Here is a 20,147-nt window from a genome sequence, read left to right on the forward strand (position 1 = left end):
CGGCAGGTAAACAAACCGGTCCAGCCTGCCAGGGTGATTACCCTGGCAGGCCGCGTGCCAAAGGTTGCCGATCCCTGGTCTACAGTCATGTCTCTTAAAGGCTTTTTTTTTATATATAGTAATCTGGGCGGGTCTAACTTTTTGAGATGCCTCAGTCATGTTTTCCCCCAAACTCCTCCCTCTCTTGAGTCTTTCATTTTAAACCTGCCACAGTTCTTTTGATCTTCTGGTTTCCAGGCTTTACCTGTCCTAGCATTGTCTCTTAACAACTATGGAGTGTTTGCTGAGAAATGGCTTATCTTGTGTCGTCATTCTTTCCTTCCTGCTTTTTACTTTACAGACACTATTAAACTAAACAAATATATTCATACAATAAACACCCCACTAACCAGGTCAATATACTATATTTATAAATCATTACAGAGCAGCTCCAATTCCCTCACAGGTACTTTGAAGATTGAGCCTAGATCTCCCCAAGAAAAGACTGCAGCCAATACTCTCAGGGCTGAGACTGCTGTATCTACATTCAGTAGAAGTGATTATCTTGTTCTCTTGTCTGTGGGTTTGGCTGTCTGAGAAAATTCCCTCAGCTGGTATGACTATGCCTTTTACTAAGGAGGCCACAGCAGGCTGAACCTCAGGCAAAGTAATGAAGTCTGTAAATACAAGTAGGTCTTGATAAGGAATTTCCAATCCACCTTAATCACACCCTCATAAACAGATGAGGAAGAATTACGCAGCTCTCCCTCAACTTTGCAATGTTTTTTTTTTTTTTTTTTGTTGGTGGCGGTGGTACTGCTTCATTTTCTAAAAACACCAAGACCCATGAAGTCAGAGCGCCCTTTGTACTCAATTCTGGGAAGGTTAATTGACTGAGGTTTCTTGCTTAAAGCCCCAGTTTGAGATTTCTTCTCTTTAGAGGATCTGGAAGGGAGACTCTTTCATGAGAGGTTTTAAAAGTTTGTGCTGTCCCTTTAAAAGCTGATTGTGAGCACTGTCCTTCACCACTCCCTGGCCCAAACCTCTCAGAAAAGTGGGGAGAGGTCTTGCCCTCTGTATCCTTATAAGACCCCTTCCCAGTTTTCTCAGGAGGTTGGGCCAGGGAGTGGTAAAGGACAGTCTGCATGCCACCCTGAGGAGAACAGTATCCACTTTGACCTCTTGTTCGGATCACTGGAGGCTTGATGGAGAGAGGAGGTATGCCCATCTCCCAGGGCAGGGGATCTGAATCACTTCACCCATATTCCCTGCAGTTGGGTTCGGGCTGAGGGGGGACTAACTGCATAGAATGATGAGTGAGGCAGAGCCATTGGAGACAAATGACTCATTGATATCAGGTCACAGGAGCATAGCAACTAAGGCCTTATAGGTACAACAGCTTGTGGGAAGGGAGGATGCTTTGCAGCCATCTCAGCGTGGACCTTTGTATTTTGCCAGCTGAGAGCAGGAATTTATTCCTCCAACTTTGCCTTCCCCTGGGACTCAAGAGATTCCACTGGACCTTTTCTGCTTGTTCTTCAAGCTGTGGGGAATAGGGCTCCTATGCCTAGGAGAGATGCAGGGAGGCTTTGAAAAACCACTCCTTAGTTCTGTCACTGATTCTGGCCTGATCTCCATATAGGGAGCTTCCATTCATCCTGCTCAACTGTCTTGGCCTGGACCTCACCCCTATGTCAGCTGGGAGCTGGGTTTTGCTGCAGCCTGCTGTCTGTCCCCCCCTTCTGAGGGTGGAGGGGGGAGGAAAGGTGCAATTCTTGAAACGCTCCTTACAAGCCCCAATCTCTTTAATTTTGCAGTTTGTGGAGGAGAAAAACATTTAAAGCCAATGAAGAAACAGACACTTAGTTAAAAACTGTTTAGAAATCCTGTAAAAGCAGCGCTCCAAAGGGAGTCTTGGAGCCTGCCGTGGACACTGCTTGGAGAGACTGAATTCTGGGGCGTTCTTCCCAAGGAATGGTCCTAAGCCCTGCCTCAGAGCAAAGGTCTGCCTTAGTTTCCAACCAGAGAGGGCCACGAAAAGCCTCTGAAAATGTCATATTTGTAAAACTCATTTGCAAATAGATTATGCATGTGGAATTATATATACACCTCAGATAAAATTAGACCCCCATTGAAGTAAAGTAAATAGAATTTTGGCATTGCCTAATAATGGAAGGACTACCTAAATCTGAACTCACAGCGGAGTAGGTGCTGTCGTAAATCAGAGCTGAAATTAAATGCATTTAAGTGTTCGAAAGGAAAATGAAGTACTTACAGGACATCCCTGGATGATTCTTTGTGCATTTAGCATTTGCTCATCTTTGCTCATGTTCAATTTTAGCTAGAAAATAAACTAAAATTAGACCACAAATAACTTCACAAAGGTTGGGAAAGGAGAAGATTGTGTTCTATGTAAGGGTCTTATCTAAATCTCTCAGAAGTCAATGGAAAAACTCCGACTGACTTCAATGGGTTTTATATGAGACCCTAATTTATTCGTGGGCAATTCTAGATGGTACAGTGATATTTGAGTTAGACAGCAATTTGATTAAACTAAATTTACCTCCATGACTTTTGAAAATAACTTGTGTAAAATCTCTAAGGAAAAATAAAGAGTTTGACAAAATCCTCATGCTTGAACTCATGTGTTGTGTGTGTAGAGAGGTGTTTTGTTGGGGGTTTTTTGGGCACTTTCTTACAGAATAAATCTACCAGCTGGTGGGTGTTTTCTCATGCCTGATGAAACCAGCTTAGCTTCTATTTCCATAGAAAATAGAGGATGAGAAGGAGTAAGGCTGTTGGTGTAGTTGTTAGTATGGGCCATCCACCAAGGAAGAACAGTTGCAGTGCGTAGCACCCTAATCCCTATCACGTTCCAGCAGCACCTAACCATCTGAGAAAACCCCTCTTGTGTGTGGTATTCAACTGGGAACTCTGCCCATTTTATACTCCCTTTACACTGCTGTGCGAAGAACCACTGGATATAATTGGGACTTTGAAAATGTCTTGGCTTCTACCAAGCCCCTCAGAAAGGACTATAAAGAAACTTGGGTCATGAGGAGAGAAGAGAGTTCACAGGACTGCCCTATGCCTCCTCCTGGCTTTGGGACTGGAGAGGGAAGCAGCTCTTCCCAGCAAAGGTACCTGAGATGGAAGGCAACTCATGGCCTAATTCTCTCCTAAATCTCCTGGCTCCTTGTGGATGCCTCCTAAGACAAGGCAAGAATACCACATTGAAAGGAGAGAACAGAGACAACTGTGGTGACAAACCTGATCTATGTATTCCTTGTATTGTTTCATCATCTTGATTGCGGCAGTCAAATCTTCACGGTCAGCGTGTTCTGAAGGAGTGTGCAGTCTCAGAGCATAAAGAAGATTAAGATACTCTTCAAACCTTTTAGAAGGGCAGAGCAGCAGCTCCTGTAGGCTATATTTCACATAGATATAATCCATGCGTTAGCTAGGAACCTAAGTAATTCAGTGATACATGTATTGTAGGTTATACAGTGTGACTTCTGATGCTTATGTACTGAGAGGGTCTTGGATCAAGTAGCAGCATGAAGCAATGTGCCAAACACGCACACATGGTGAGTCTGTCTACTAGTTTGAGAAGTCTGCTAATCAGTTAAATTTTTTCAAGTGTCTGGCTCTCAACTGCAAGAAATAACACAGCAATTGCTAACATTCCATGATGACACTGATTCAAAGCCAGAGTCCTTTTAATTAAAAATCTGACCAATCTGGTCTGACAAACTTCTTCATAGTTTATGATCACGTCCTTATGCTTTGGTAGAGAACCCATGTGGAAGGTAAGAGGAAAGTATAGAGCCTGGAAAATGTCATGAATACTGGATCCATTTAGTCCAAGAAGAATTACAACTGTACAAATGTGCTATGGGCCAACTCATAATCTCCTATGACTTGTGTATGTATTTGCTCTAAGACTTCATTTAAATACTATTTTGTTTATACTGCTTTTAAAATTGAGTTGGGAGGGAAGCGGGTTGGGATACTCACAGTGGACCTAATCCAAAGCCCAGAATTCTGATTTTATGCTATGTCACAGTGTGAATACCACAGAACTTACCTCATCATGTTAGTAACGACAGTCTTATCATGTCTTTTCAGAAAGGCACGGAATAAAGGAATGGTCTCTCTGCACTGTGAAAGGTAGAGGTTTGATCATCAATATAACTTGATTATTGGAGACCAGCCTACTGGAGATTTTTTTTCTTCCTACTGTCATTAAAATTATTTTTATAAAGATTTTTTTACATTCCAAACTGTAACAGAAATTAGTACAAATGTATCCTTTAAAGGGATATGTGATCCATCAAGAAGAGTAAATCAAAACTTTTAACATACCTCTCCCCAAAAAATATTTTGGGGGGGGGGGGCGAAGAGGTCTTTTGGTAGTCTATCAACCCTCCAGAACAGTAACTGCAACAGTATTGAAATCCCTGTTCTCAGGCTGGGTGACCACCTAAACCTTAGAGAGAAAGTGAGTATAAATCTGCCTCGCTTGGCAGGAAGAAATGAGGATCATGAACTTGATGAGCATGGCTCTCCAAGCCGAAGTTCTCCAACTTGCAAAAATGGATTAAGCAAGGGAACAGTGAGACACGTATTCTGGCATCTATGCTCAAGCAAACCTTGTTCCTGGGTTTTATCACCAAGGCTAGAGTTGGGGGTTAAATGGTGAAGTAGTAATAATTTTGAAGGATGATCTTTTTTACGTTTAATGGCACATATTAAAATGAAAAGGGGGCATAAATGGCTAGTTATGTTAGTTCTGCCAACATTAAGTGTCTCTGTAAACTCTAGCACACACTCTTGCTGGAATTATGTAATGTCTCTAAATGCATCCATTGCAGATTTACAGCAGGGCTAAACAAGAAAACTGGTGGCTACCAAGGTTCTATCTCTGTGCATGTGCCGTGCTGATGATGAAGGCATGCTGATTTTTTTTTAATTGGGAGAGACAAATACTCCGAATGGCAGATTTATTCAGGCAAATTTAACCCTATAAAGACTTCAAAGAAGCAGAGGCTAATTGTCTTAATTAGACTATCATCCCCTTGATTTTCATGCAACTTTTGTAATGTGACTGGTATTTTCCTGGGTTTTAGAATTTTCTGTATTTTGGCATGCCAAGAATATCAATATTGGAATGGATTCCATAAAAAGAAACATAATTCATTAAACTGAATTCTTATTCTCCCAAATTAAGTGTGAATATTAGCTTGCATTTCCAACAAAATAAATGTGAGCATTAGACTGGCATATTATATAGTTTCACAGTCCTATAGAACTTACCATATCAATGGTTTTCAGAATGACAGTGTAGTTGTTGAAGAAGTTTGTGTATGTTTGAAGCTGCCAGCCAAATTGAGTGAATATTTCACCCAAGCACTGGGATGGACTCCATTCCTGAAGTCTTTCTGTCAGCTCATTTAAAAACTGCCTGCATTTGAAATAAACATAGAGAGATGTCTGGTCTTTCCACAGTTTCCTGGCCAAATTACTGTTTAGATAACTACATTCTTTCTAGTGTTAAAAATAAATAAATCCCGCTCTAGTTTTCTCATTTTTGTCCTAGAGTGCTGTTTAGAGTTAATGTAAGCTGTTAAACAATTGCCATGTTTTCGTCCCAGAGCTGGCAGTTGAGTGATGTGAAGTGATTTCTGTATATCTTATAAAGTGCTTTGGGATCCATCTGGATGATAGTCACAATATAAATATAAGTTCTTTATCATTTAAATCTTAAAAATGTGGGTAACTTACAAAATCAGCCCTTTACTGTTTGAAAGATTGACAATGCTTACCTCTTTTAAGCTATCCAAAGTTTTGCGTAAGGAAATGCATATATTTTTTCACTGACAGTATATCTCTTTTCTCAGGTACTGATGCCCCAGTTCCAAGTAGCTACCATAGCACCAATGACTGTTAGACTGTTGTGTAATGTTGGCCTGGGGTCTATTGCTAATCATCTGAATTACAACTAATATTTTTTTAAACTGCAGGAATGGGAAATGTACACATAGAACTTGCAAGGACAATAAAAACATGATTATGTTGATTTTTCTTTGTAAGATTAATCGTATCTAAATTCCTGGCATACATTATAAAATTTATTGTTAAAATCTGTACCTCTTGCATCAGTCTTGAACACTTTTAATCTAGGTTAATGGAACTATTTTTGGTACTTTTCCTTTGTTTCCTTTGTTTACTTAATACCTTGTCAGATGTTTGACAGATGTGTTCCAATGGGAGGGTGGGGTATTTTAGTTTTTTTACATTAAGAGTTCAAAGCTGAGGTACAGATTTTATTTATCCAAAGTTTAAAATAACTTCATCTTTTAACTATTTTTCAGTAACCAAATCTCCAGCTTACATTCTTGTGATGTCTTCCTTTTATTATGTAACCATGTTTTACTAAGTTCAGTTTTCCTTGCAGTCTGTTCCAAATCATGTTGCTTGTTTAATTCACTATTTATCCTAGTCTCTTCCTTTCTGTTTGTAGACTTGCAATAGTTGCCACTGAAACTGATTTTTTTTAAATGTTGCTAGAGTTGGGCATGAAGCAAAAACATGGAACTGATTCTGATCTGACCTTCATATTTCTATTGTGGGCAGAACCAAAAGTACAGTAAAGAAAATTCTTGAACTTCAGGATTCAGAATCCAGATCCAAAGTTTGGGGTGTCCAACTCTGACCCACTAGAGAGAGCTTTGAGCTATGAACTTTGATTGAGAACTACAGTTCTGGAGTTGAGCCCCTCTCTAGACCATGATTCTGCAATCAGATTTATGCAGCGAACTCCTGTGCCAGTGCAGAGCCTCACTGACTTCAGTAGGGCTCTGTGCAGATGCAGGATCTGCTCACATATGATTGCAGGATCAGAACCATCATTATTACTGACATTTCAAGCATCTTAAAACTTCAAAGGGATATTTGTAGAACAAGATTCCAGTTTTTCATCCTGTATATTACCATCACTCTGACTAATGAATAATACCTAGCACTTACAAAGCATGATTTATTTATAGCTCTCAAAAGCCCTTTCAAATGTGATAAGTATAACTTCCAATTTAAGAAATAGGGGGAAACCAAGGCAGAGATTAAGTGAGTAGCCCAAGGTCACACCATAAGTCAGTGACAGAGCTGGGAATGCCCCCTAGACTCCTGACTCTTAATCAAGTATCCTGTTCTCTGGACTATGCTGCCTCCACAATCTATAACCCTTTTTTATCTTAGTACTGTGCTTTCTCATAGGATTGAGCATTTTCTCAACTGGCTCTAGACAGGCAGGATTTTATACTTTTGTATCATTCAGGGTGTAAAATCTACAGTAATTTCACCAAAACTGAAACACAATTTTAATTTTTCATGTTGATGGTCTGGTCATATTCTGCAAAGCCCCATATTATGTGCCACCATTCACAGGTAAGGTCAGTAAATAACAGTACCATTGTTTTCCAAAAGCATCTGCCTGAAAAGTCAACCAAGAGTGGCGGGATGGCAGCTAATTAAATCCTATGCTTCAGTCAGGAGTGTAGTGTCCTATCCTAAACAATCTTTCTCTTCATCACGGAACATTCACAGATGCAACAGACTGTGATAACCCATGCAGCAACTGCACTGATTTGGCTTTTGTCTAACCCAAAATATTTAAAACTCTTAGTAAATTTAAAATTCAGCATATAGAATATACCGATTGAGTTGTAAGGCGTCCAAGATATCAGAGAAGATGATTTGAACATTAGCATGACTTAGGATGGCTCGATTTGATGCTAATGCTGCTTTCAGTGGTGTAACATAAACATCCCTCACAGTTTCCAGCATGTGTACATAGTTCTTCTCACTTGTCAGGAGTTCCCTGGCAATTCTAGTTCGTCTGTCTGCGGTATCCTTCTGAAGTTTTTTATCCTACAGTCAGAACATGGAGAGTAAATTAGCAGAGGTTATCTTTACAATAAAAAGCATGGGGTTGGAGGAGGACCAGAAAACAATGAAAAAGGGGCAGAACAGAATACCTGCTTGCACCATTGCAATACGACCTACTGGTTTTAATAGACCCAAGAAGAAAAACTATCGATGTTTATCAATAATTTTTCTCTGTACCTCTTCCTTGCCCAAATACACACATGTGCAAGTCCAACACACACAACAGCATCCCCCAAACAGTTACAATGTCTCCCTCCTCCACCCCAGGAGAGAGGGAGGGAAATACCTTTGTCAACACATTAATCTATATCTTAAACTGCAAGAAAGTTGGGTTTCATACATTTAATATTTTAAGGTCCGCAGGGATCACTGTGATCATCTATAGAGCCCTGTGTGGATAAAAATTTATATCTGCGGATATAAATTGGTATCCATGGAACCCTGGGGCTCTCCTGGAAACCGACCACCGAAAGGAGCAGAACGTGGGGCTGCTGCTCCCAGAAGTCAGTGACCTGTGCCGACAGCTCCTCCGGTGCATCTGTACCACTCTCCAGCCCCGCCAGCAGCTGTCCCTGGTCACGCTCTTGTGTTCAAGTAGTGCACACGCTCCCAGACAGGAGACGCAGACAGCTGCGTGGAAGGGATGGGGCAGAGCTGGGGGTGGGGCTGTGGGTAGTACAGCCATGCTGGAGGAGCTGCCGGTGTGGGGTGCTGGCTCCTGGGAATGGCAGCAGCATGTTCTGCTCCTTTCACTACTGCAGTTCCCGGGAGAGCCCTGTGGGTCTGCAGATACCAATTTCTATCCGCAGATCTCCACATCTAGTCTCACCTCCTGTGTAACACAGCCCATTGAGCTTTCCCAGAATAATTCCTAGAGCAGGGCTTTTAGAAAAACATCCAGTCTAAGTTTGAAACCCTACTGACAATCCTGTCCACACTGCAGAATGAACTTTTTAAAAAAAAAAAAATCAAAATTGGTTCAGGGGAAAGCCTATGATTGAACATAGAGGCTAGACAGCACTGCTTGAGTAAAAGCTATTTTTCCCCTTCACCATTTTCCTGGTAGCTGAGGTTAAGGGTGAAATCCTGGTCCCATGACATCAACAGGAGTTTTTCAATTGACTTCAGTGGAGCTAAGAAAAGATTCTTGTTTATCTAGAAGCCTGATAATTCTCTTGATTACAGAACATAAACAAGACTAAGCTTTAACTCCAAAGAGGCAGAGGATGAACTATGTGTAAGGTACATGTATAGTCACAGCGACAATAACGTGAAGTGCTGCATCCCATTCTTAGGTCTGCTTGCAAACTATATTCCAACATCATTATGATTTTTGGACATCCACATAAGGGGTAAAAAATACTAGATACATTGTTTGTCCATATCTACTTTCCTGTAGGAAAGAAACTACAGGTCCAACGTGTACATCACAGAAGACCATAAGGTATTTACGAATCATTGATTTCCTTACCAACTGAGCCACTGCCTCAAATGTTGGCTCATTTGCTCTGATGCTGCAGTTAGGCTTTTGGCCCAGGGTGGCAGCCTCTTTTGCATCCTCCTCCTGAGGATTAAACAGAAGCTTTTTTCCTACCCATCATTTGAAGGAACCACACTTAGCTTCTCCAGTTCTTCGCTGTTTTGTTCCCTTCTGCTCAGGTTTCCATAAAAAGATCATATCATAGTTTACCAGGATTAGTATTCCATAGATAATTGGCACTATACCATCTATATAAGAAACATTAACTAGTGACACTATTTACTGTTTTATTGTTGAGTGTTTATGCTGTAACTCGGTCATCATAATTTACATGAGCTTGACTTGACCGTGGGATCTCAGCTCAGGAGGGGGATATATTTTCAATTTCCCAAACAAAAAGCTCCATTCTTGCAGACTTACATGGTGTGCGTAACTTTCAGCACATGAGTATGCATGTTGACTTCCACAGGACTCCTCACATGCTTTAAATTAAGCGTATGTGTAAGTCTTTATAGGGTCAGTGCCACGGTGGGACCATTATCACACACAGTGCCCACAAAGTCTTTTTATAAATCCAGCCTGTAATTGGTGTGTGGTCAGAACTGCTGTGCCCAGGTGGACCCCACTGGTGTGGCTCCACAGGGCCCAGAGGTCTGCTCATGTGCAATGAATTGCAGGACTGGGGCCTTAGCTTGCTGTTTGCTGTTCTATGAAAGTTGTGTACTTTGCTATTCCCTGAGAACTAAACAATGAGGATTCCTGTAACTTTTAAAAAATCACATTTTTTTGTGTGTATTTATTCTTGTGTTGCTCAACTGCTTTCAGGTAGCTGCATCCATACATTAAATGTTGGTGTTAGCAGTAATTTTTTAAAATAGGAAATATAGTGGTATTTAAAATATTTATTTTCATGTCAGGTTTTAAAATATATATATATATATATAGAGAGAGAGAGAGAGATCTGCTGTTTAGTATTTGAAAAATCCGCTGTTGAACTTGATCAGTATAGTTTATGCACAAATGAAAAATCTAACTTCATAATGGCCAACTTCATGGGCTAACAGAAAGCTAAATATGTATTTATTTGATTGGTCATAACAGCTGATGACTCATTGTAAAATGTTATTAACTGCAGAAATCTTACTGCACGAAGACTATTCCTATGGGTAACAATCCCTTGAGATAACATACTTAAAGTTCTGCATCTCTATCATTAACATTAGATGTCTTTGATAATCATAACTTTGACAGGTAGTGTTGATTCTAGCTATGAAAAATCAAATTTAGCTTCCAGTGCTCAGGCCCCCTTTTCTCCAAGCAGTTTCTTGAGGATCTACATTTCTCTTACTTGGTTTATAAGCAGATTAAGCACTAGTTCAACCGGAGCAGTGGATTTATGATGCAGACTAATGTCCCATAGGGACGAAGATGAGGTCACCAAATGTATATTATTTTGTGACCTAAAACAGGAACTGACGCTAGACTTCAAGAATGGAAAGGTAAGTGCATTAACCCACTGCAGTTACCAGCTAGTGAGCTGCACTGAAAGAGGTCACGTAATGAATGCACCAAGACTTGTCTTCTAGTCACCATCTGTCAAGATCAGTCTGCTAAGCTCTCTATTATACTTCCTCAGCAGGAAAAAATGTTGGAAATTCCAAAGGATTTTCCTAAGTAACCAAAAATAAAATTAAGATAAACATTATTCAAGGTCAAAATGGGTAAATTTCACACTAAAATGGGTTATCATGAGGTACTTGTTGGATAGTGTGTTAATGGCTGCATCTTTATAAGCAACAGTGTGTGTGTTTATATGGGGATGAAGAGCCCCAAAGTCAAGACAGGTTGCAATTGGGGAGGAGATTCCAAATTTCAATCCCTGTGCTGTTGGAGGCTGAAGATCTTGTAAATGCAAGTCTGGGTGGGCTGAAGGAGAGAGAGGAGGAGACTGGGGTTCATGCTGACTGATCCAGTGGATTTGACTTGTTTGTTAACAATTACAGCTTCCATACGGGATGAAGATAACTGGGTGTACAAATTTACCTTAATTGTGAGCTTAACTATAAAAAGTGAATGAAGGTTCATAAAGTGTCACAATAACCTACAACCAAAAATGTGGATAGAAAAGGTGGAAAATTGAGACAGACTAAATTAGTCCAAATAAAAAGGCCTACTGATATAACTCAGTTAAGATCACGCCTGGTAAACAAGGAGTAGAGGACTGGAAATCAATGGACCAAATCCTGACCAGACCAGGTCTAAGAGAGGGACCCAAGTGACACTGCTACTTTCCACTGGCTTTATCCCAACCCCACTTGAGATGTAAGACTTCATCCGCCAGCCCCTCATGTGTCTTTTTCCTTCTCTACCTTATTTCTTCTCTTTCCTATCCCTCTCCTTTTTCCTTCTAATTAGAGTCTGGCTTAGCTGACCAAGACTGTATATTTTGCAACCCTGCTGTAAACCTGTGACCAGAAAGAAAGACAGATAAAAGCAATCCCCTAAACAGCCCAGTCTGGTATAAGTTGATAGACAGTTTTCAAAGTGGCTGATTAGACCACGGGCTAAGCCTGTTTTTTTCCAGCAGTGAGGTTGCAAATGAAAATCTTCTCTCTCTGTGTTGCTGTAGTTTCTATTTTTGCTATTCTATTCTTCTCTCCCCTTAAATGTTCTTAAACCTGAAGAAATTTTATACCTACAGATCACATGTGTTGGAGACCCTCAAAAGCCAGCTGAAAAGGATCATTAAGAGCATTTAGTTTAAATCTTATTTCCTTTAGGTCCTGCAATACTGCCAGTATTCACTCTAACATGACAACCAACTCCCTCCTGGAATATGCTGCTAGTGGGAGGGGTAATCAGATGCATTTCTGACTGTATGGCACAGTTTGGCAAAGGTTTTAATATTACCCTATTCAATTTGGAATGAAAAATAGTATTTAAATCCAACAGAACTTTTCAACACCCTGTACCTCTGCTCCTGTTTACAGGAGTGCAGGGGAAATTACTTAATAAATTCCAACATTCTTTTCCATCTGTGGCACGCTGTGCTGCAAAGCAGTACTCTGGAACACTCAGATTTACCATGGTGATATAATTATTATAGGTTTTGTACAAAGTATGCCTTGTTAGGTATCATTTTAGAAGTCTTGAGCTGCTGAACATTAATATCCTGTTGGATTTTATGTGCTGTCATTGTATGTGAAGTTATGAAGTTTTGCTTTGTGTGTTACTGAAATATGTTGTGAGGTTGGGAACACCCACAACCAGCCTTTCAGGTGCAACAATGGAGCAGCCAGATGCTGCTGATGGCCCATTAAAGGAATCCACACTCACAACAACTATCCTAGGGACTGTATACAATGGAGACTTCTCAGAGAGAGCACCTAGACAATGAAGACTGCTTGACTCATAGCAAACTATAAAAGAGGGGAAGTGACATCACTTGGTCTCTCTCCCCCCACAACTCAACACCTAGAAACACATCTGGAGAACAAAGATTGAACTGGGGAGATGGTCCCAGACTGGAAAGGAGAATCCCAGCTTGTGTTTGAAGGAACTATACTATCAGGGTGAGACACTGCTTGATTCAAATCTTGCCTAGTTTATAAAATACAGATTGCAATTTTATTTTTATTTCTTAGGTAACCAACTTTGATCTATACGCTTACTACTTAGAATGACTTAAAATCTTTCTATAGTTAATAAATCTGTTTTATATTGTACCTTAAACAGTGTGTTAACGTGCCTCGGAAATCTGCTCAGTGTACAAAAGCTGGTGCATGCCCTCTCCACATGGAGGGAGGGGTGGACTGGGTAATAAACTTACACTGGTCAGGCTTCTGACCAGGACAGGATGGGACATCCCGAGGTCCTAGGCTAGGGAGCTGGGGGAATTGGCTGGAGCCTCTCTATTGTTAGTTCATGAATGACTAGGGGAAACATTCATGTAACTCAGATGGGTGCGTCCCTGCCTGTGGATGACTGTGTAAGTGCAGTACCTGGAGAGGTTTGCAGTTTTTCACAGCATTACAGTGTGCGAGGGATCCCGTGTTGGTAAGCCAGAGGGCTCAGTGGTACCCCAGTTCCAGGTTGCACTCTGGGAAATCCATCACACCATCATGACCTCTATTCACTCAGAACAATGCTCAGAATTGTCCTTGGTAGGAATCCCTCTCCTCTTCTCCATGCTGTGTTCTCTCGCCAGTGCAGAATGGCTTTTTAGTATTGGGAGATACGGGCTCCAATGTTGTTCCTTCCAGTATTTTGGTCCTCATACTTATTTGGAGTGGCTGATTGACCAGGAAAATCTGAAGCACCATACCAGTAGTTTTCCCATTCAGCATCCACTCTTAAAAGACCCGTTGCTAATTTGGACTCCAAACCAGGAAAAAGCATGCAGTGTCCATGCAACTACCCTGTTCAGAGCTATGGATGGTCACCTACCTATGTATTTGTGAGCTGATCCAGCATGTCAATAGGTATCTGAACTTAAAAAAAGCCTCAAATAAATATTCATCAAGCCTAATACAACAGTCATTGAAATGGGAAGAGATCTGCAAATAACCTTAAATACCACTTCATTTGCCTATTAAAAACCTAGCAATTTTACTTACAAAGCTTCTTTTTGACAGGTCAGCTAATCCATCAGTGAAAGTCTGGGCTGTTTCTTGACTAGTATGTACTTTAGTTCTGCTCACGGCATCAAACATAACCTGACCTGAAAATACAAGATCTTTAATTGTAAGTTAGTCCTTCAAACAGATACTGTAAGCTTGCCTGATGATCATTAACAATAGTCACTATATTCTAGTCAGAGAAATAGGCAACCGCACATACAGGCTGACATTTTGTTGGGCATTCAAACAAAAGGGAGCTTGTCTACGCTGAGGTTTTTAGCCATTAGTCTACCTACAATGATGTAGCTGCACCAATGCCTTAAACGCTGCAAAGACAAATCCAGTATAGGCAAGGTCAAAGTGTGTGTCTGCTCTGAAAAAGCCCTCTAGACATGGCATTGCCAGGTCCCACAATTTTGTCTGTCACACGATAGCAAATGTGCTCACTTTCTGGATTTAAAAATATATATTTTTTACTGCTAGCCCTGCAAACTCAGCCTGAGATCAGAGTCAAGCAGAGTCATTTCCTTGGTGGTATGCCAGTATAGGGAAATCTCCGACCTATGGCAGCAGGCGTGCCGACAGCAATTCCGGGCCCCAAGGCAGAACAGTCAAGGGGTTGCTGCGGCACGTCATGCAGGGCAGGCTGCACCTGCGCTGGTTGGTGCCCAGCAAGCCGCTACCTGCTGCATTGCATGTTCTTCCAGCATGGCCAGGGCTTCCACATGCCCGCCCAGCTGCCTTTGCCGCTGCCGGAACCACCCCGCACGTGCCTAGGAGCCCTGCGGCCCACCTGGCCAATTTAAAAGGGCCTGGGGCTCCTGGCCACTGCCACCAAGAGCAGCAATTGCCCCCTTTGCCCCTTCCCACCCTCCCCCCATCAGCGGGCCTGTATGCAGGAGCGGCGCCAGAGTTTTTGGTGCCCTAGGCAGGGGTCCTTCTGCGCTCCAAGTCTGTGGTGGCAATTCTGCGACGGGGGGGTCCTTCCGCGCTCCTGGTCTGTGGGGCACTTCGGCGGCAGGTCCTGGAGCAAGTGAAAGACCCGCTGCAGAATTGCCGCCGAAGACCCGGAGCGCGGAAGGCCCTCCCCCCGCCACCGAATTGCTGCCGAGGGCGGCAAAAGGCCGCGCCCCCCCCCCCCCTAAATCCTGGCGCCCTAGGCAACCACCTAGGTCACCTAAATGGAAGTGCCAGTCTTGCCTGTATGGCGGCTTTAAAGGATATTGTCTAAACTCAGAGATTGGGGTCAGAAAACAACTTTGAGAGAGATTTTCTAGACACATTTAACGTAACCTTACCCTCTTCATGGAGATAGTTTCTGAAACTAGTGTGTGCTGAAAGATATATCTTTAGGAGAAAACTAGGTTGCTCTATCAGTAACTGGAGTTCTTCCAATATAACATCTACAGATCCCCACAATGCTCTGGTTTTTGAGCGTTCATTTTGACAAGGCTTTTCTTGGGCATAGTCTTGGTTCGTAGTACACATGCATTGATACAGAAGGGGCCTAAGCTAGGCAAACTGCATTCAATGGTTCCTGGTCTGAGCATCTTAATGCAAGTGCAGAGGCCATATATTTGGACAATCACACTTATTACCAAATGACCTAGTTTGCTGATGGATATAATACTTTATTAAAAACAACTGAATAACTTTTTTAGCATTCTTTGTTTTGATCATGCAGATAACTCTTCCATTTATTTTCACTTTTGTGTTAGCTGACACAAGCATTGGAAGTATTCATTCTGCAGTAAGTTATTTTTAATACTCGTCATGTACAATGTGCATCACAGACCCAGAAGACAATGTTTGCCCATCAAAATAGATACAGGAGAAATGGGGAAAGGAAGAGACAAGTTCTAAAGTTGTGATGTTTCCATGAAAGTTGGGGAGAGAGGGGATTTCAAATGTTTTTCTAACCCTTTTATAAGTGTTTAGAAAAGGAAAAATGACCAATCTTACCAATAATCCTGTCACTAATACTCTTCTGCAGCTCACTTAAATATGGTCGCATCTGCTTCCGGACAGATTTCAGTGCCTCCTCCAGGAGCTCTGTCATTCTGAGCCATGTCTGCAGTTTTACTTCAGTGAAGTAGGTGGAGGTGGGAGGTCCATCCTTCTGTTTTCCCAGCCATTCACTAAGGACTGATATTTTTATGCTGGGTGTTAGGCAAAACCTCACTGAAACTGGTAGATGTAACCATTGTCCTTCATTCAGTATAAGTGTAAGAATAATCAAGCTCCTTTATGGAACATTTAGCTGAAATAATAGAACCCACAACCCAAAATGCAGGCACCCAGCAAGGCTTGAGTAGAAGTTCAACCGTGTAGCCTCAGGTGCGTCCTTGGAGACTGATATAGCAATGCAAGAGCTGGGTATTGATTTGGTAGATCTGTGTGTCTGCAGCAGAAACACACAGAGGGAGTTAAGAAGACTGGATAGCATTAGACTGAGAAAAATATCTGAAAGTGTGAGCTTTTGAGCAGAGTACTGCCTGAAAGAGAGTTGGAACCGTGACCAAAGAAACTCTCTCCTGTTTGATTCCTACTATGTTCAGGAAAACAGGACTTTGTACATTCTTAGTAAACAAACAGGCCTGGATCAAAGAAATACCTGACTCCATCATCAATGTCTCTTCCTATCAGAAACAATATGCAAATCCCCAAATGTTGGCTAACCACTCTGGTCAAAAGTGGTCAAGTATCATGACAAATTAATTGTTTCCTGGTTTACTCTGCTGTAAATTCAGATAGTTCTGGGAATTCTGACTTTTATTAGTACTGCAATAAAATGTAATTGACACAACAGAGGACCCCTTTCAACAGGAGACTGACTGAGTTTCTGGTATCCTGATTACGCCTAGGGCTTTCCGCAACTACAAGACGTTGGTAGTGGAGTTTCTGATGCTGAATCAGAAGATCACACCAAGTATAGATTTTTAGTGATCTGTGACAGAATGTCAAACACATCCCCTTTTGAAAGCATAATGGATTTAGCAAATTCAGGTTTATTCAGGACGTGAAACCTCTGCTAATTACACTTTTACATGCATTACATGGTCCACTCAAAACAGGGACCTTGAAGCATCTGAATATAGATGTGGCTGTACCAGACTATCCTCTCTTCCCATCCATTCTCTCTGCACAATGTATACTTTGAGACACCTACCCTTTGACACCTCTGGCCTTCATTGTGCTAACCTGACAGTTAGACAAATAGTATTACATCAAACAATACTTAGCTGTTCCTAGAATGGAATTTTTAAAATATGGCAGAATAATGTAGCCAAAGTGTTAAACCTATAGAATTACAGGATTAGAAGGGAACATAAGGGTCATCTAACCCCCTGCCAAGATGCAGGATTTGTTGTGTCTAAACCATCCAATACAGATGGCTATCCACTGGAGGTTTTCAAAAGGAGGCTGAAGGAGGTTCCACAACCTCTCTAGGCAGTCTGTTCCATTGTCCTATTGGTCTTACAGTTAGGAAGTTTTTCCTGAGATTTAATCTAAATCGCTATTCTGTAGTTTGAACCCATTGCATCTTGAACCTCAGTGGCAAGAGAAAACACCTTTTCTCCATCTTTTTATGGCAGCCTTTCAAGTATTTGAAGACCACTATCATGTAAATCTGTGATCTGATTTTATTGTATATCACTGGGTCTTTAGTAAACCATGCTAGCCATCTAAAATTGGTCATATACCAACATCCTTCCTCTATACACCTACTTCTACCCCTCATTTTCCAAAAGCAGGTTTAGAATAATTTTCTCTTGCTTTTATCAAATAATTCTTACATTGCTTATGGGCAAAATAAGTCTCTATATTTTTAAGTTGTAAACAAACCATTTTTCTCTTGGGAAATGCTGACTCAGTTGTGCCACATATCTCCCTTTATAAACGTGTGTAATAACTTTCTGTACTTACTGTGCTGATAAGATCCAGTTGCAATTCCTGTGGGGGTTCTGAAGAGCACACCAGTTAGCTGAGTCAGCTGGGAAAGGACTTCCATCCCTGCCTCTGAAAAGATGCATTATTTTTTCTAGTTCATAAAATTCTGTATTATTTACATCACTAAAATATCACAGCCACTAGCCAATTCTTTTTCTCCATACTACTATTATTCATCTGAAACTAAAAGGAATCTAAACTTTTTTTCAAGGCTAGATGAAAATGTTGTGTCTTTGTGAATCAACAGTACTTTTTATGGTTTTTATCATATTATTCTGAAAACTCTGCTATATTTACTAACAGCATGAAAGATGTCCTGTGTATCTTAACAAAATGACACTGTGCAGGAACAATCACATCCACTAACGTGGACAAAAAACTAGAAAAGTTGTTTTTGGCGTGAGATCCCTAATGAAAAAAATAACTCCAGTTTCATTCTAATGTCAATGAAGAGACACACATTGTGAGTTTGTGCGGTCCCTGAGAAGAATAGAATGAATTAAAGATGCACCAGTTTTGAGGTGCATCTTATTCCTTCCAAGACAAGAAAAATAACAAAATAAGAGTGGATACTATTCTTTAGTTCTTGTGATGACCTGCTTGATGCCAGCTAACGGGACGACCCTGCAAGGCTGAACAAATGGCAGATGTGGGTGCTCAGAAGTCTTTGGACTTGCTCAGCACCTTGCAAGATCAACCTTTAATATTTCCCAAACAGACTGAGGTAATTGAAGAGAATGAGATGAATAGAATATATCTGCCTCTTTACTAAGCTCAGCAGCTGTGTGAAACTATTCTGCTTTCTAATGGACTCTGTACACTCATCATTTGTATTATCATAGCACCTATGAGTTCTAGTCATGGAGCAGGATCCCATTGTGCTAGGTACTGTACAAACACAGAACAAAAAGACTTTCCTTGCCCCAAATAGAGCTGGTTGAAAGTGTTTCTTCTCCCCTCCCCTTCCACTCCCCCAGGGAAAATTTTGACTTTTCTGCAAAGAGCAAAAACTTTCAGACAAAGTCAAAAATTTCTATTCTGAAAAATGTGATTTGTGGAACCAATTTGAAAAGTAATGTTTTAGCTTGGTTTGACGTTAAATTGTGTCCTCCTCAGCCACCACTATGTCTAATGCGAGCTTTGGATGTCCTATGTCCCCCTTCTCCTCTGTGTGCCAGGCTTTTTGGCTGGACTATATGTCCCATGATGCATCAGTCATCCCTCCGTGCATAACAGAAGCCCCATACCTGTGGTGGATCATGAGAGATGTTGTCTAGCTCAGGCTTGGCCCACAGAGGAGAATGGGGACAAGAGGCACCCAAACTACAACTCCTGCAAAATTATTCCAGTGTTCAGATTTTTTTCAACAAAAGTCAAAATTCTCCTCAGAAAGAACCCAATTTTCTGCCAACCTCAATTTCAACAAGCCCTACTCAGGGACAGGATCCAATGGAGTGGGTGATTCTCCATTATGACAGAAGTCCAAACAAAACTGACCTGATGCTGCCAGAGGAACAAAGATGTCCACATAACCACCTTCCTCTGGAGACATTACACAACCTAGCTTCTCCCAAAATTCTCTCACTTCAGGACTCAGAATGTTCTCAATACTGATTCTGCAGCCTGAAAAACATTTAAATAAAAGTCAATGAAAGAAATAAAATTTCCATGAGGGTTTTCATTCTGCTCAAAATTCTTCCCTCCTGTACTCATATCATTACTTCCCTTCCCAGGACTTAACACAGACTTCCCTCAAATCTCTTTTTTAAGGGCAATGTGCTAACTTTCAAAACTGAGCGATTTCTTGTCCTCCATTTCTTTAGTAACTTTTCTCTCTCTCTCTCTCTCTCTCTCTCTCTCTGTTCCCCCTTCTCAATTTATTTTCTCTGTACCATGTATTCTCTCTCTTCTGGCTATTACTTTTTTCTTTGCGCCTCTGTGTCGGCTTGTTTCTCTCTTTCTCGTCTTCCTTTTATCCCTTATTTAACCTCATGGTCAGACCTTTAGCTACTTTGGACTAGCATCATGTGTCCAATCTCCTTTTTTATGACAGCAGAGATGGCTCTATCATCTCTTTTTGTCATATTTTCTCTGGCTTTTAACTAATTACCAAGCCCTTGATCCTACAAGCTTTTACATCCAGGCAGCCCCCGCTCCTGTGGTGAGTCCTA

General features: G+C 41.2%; 1 protein-coding gene across 1 annotated transcript in view; it reads right to left on the reverse strand.

Annotated features, from left to right (window-relative positions):
• The window catches only part of ECT2L (epithelial cell transforming 2 like), a 47,906-nt gene that overhangs the window by 10,621 nt on the left and 17,138 nt on the right, over positions 1–20,147 (reverse strand). Inside the window, exons 10-18 of the mRNA XM_034765542.1 lie at positions 19,474–19,599; positions 17,953–18,045; positions 15,988–16,170; positions 14,023–14,126; positions 7,694–7,908; positions 5,296–5,443; positions 4,067–4,140; positions 3,250–3,406; positions 2,255–2,320 (exon numbers count right to left, since the gene is read on the reverse strand). Of these exons, the coding sequence (XP_034621433.1) occupies positions 2,255–2,320; positions 3,250–3,406; positions 4,067–4,140; positions 5,296–5,443; positions 7,694–7,908; positions 14,023–14,126; positions 15,988–16,170; positions 17,953–18,045; positions 19,474–19,599 (1,166 nt within the window). The remainder of the gene's footprint in view (positions 1–2,254; positions 2,321–3,249; positions 3,407–4,066; positions 4,141–5,295; positions 5,444–7,693; positions 7,909–14,022; positions 14,127–15,987; positions 16,171–17,952; positions 18,046–19,473; positions 19,600–20,147) is intronic.

The sequence above is a fragment of the Trachemys scripta genome, chromosome 3, assembly GCF_013100865.1.
Source record: "Trachemys scripta elegans isolate TJP31775 chromosome 3, CAS_Tse_1.0, whole genome shotgun sequence".
Taxonomy (NCBI): domain Eukaryota; kingdom Metazoa; phylum Chordata; order Testudines; family Emydidae; genus Trachemys; species Trachemys scripta.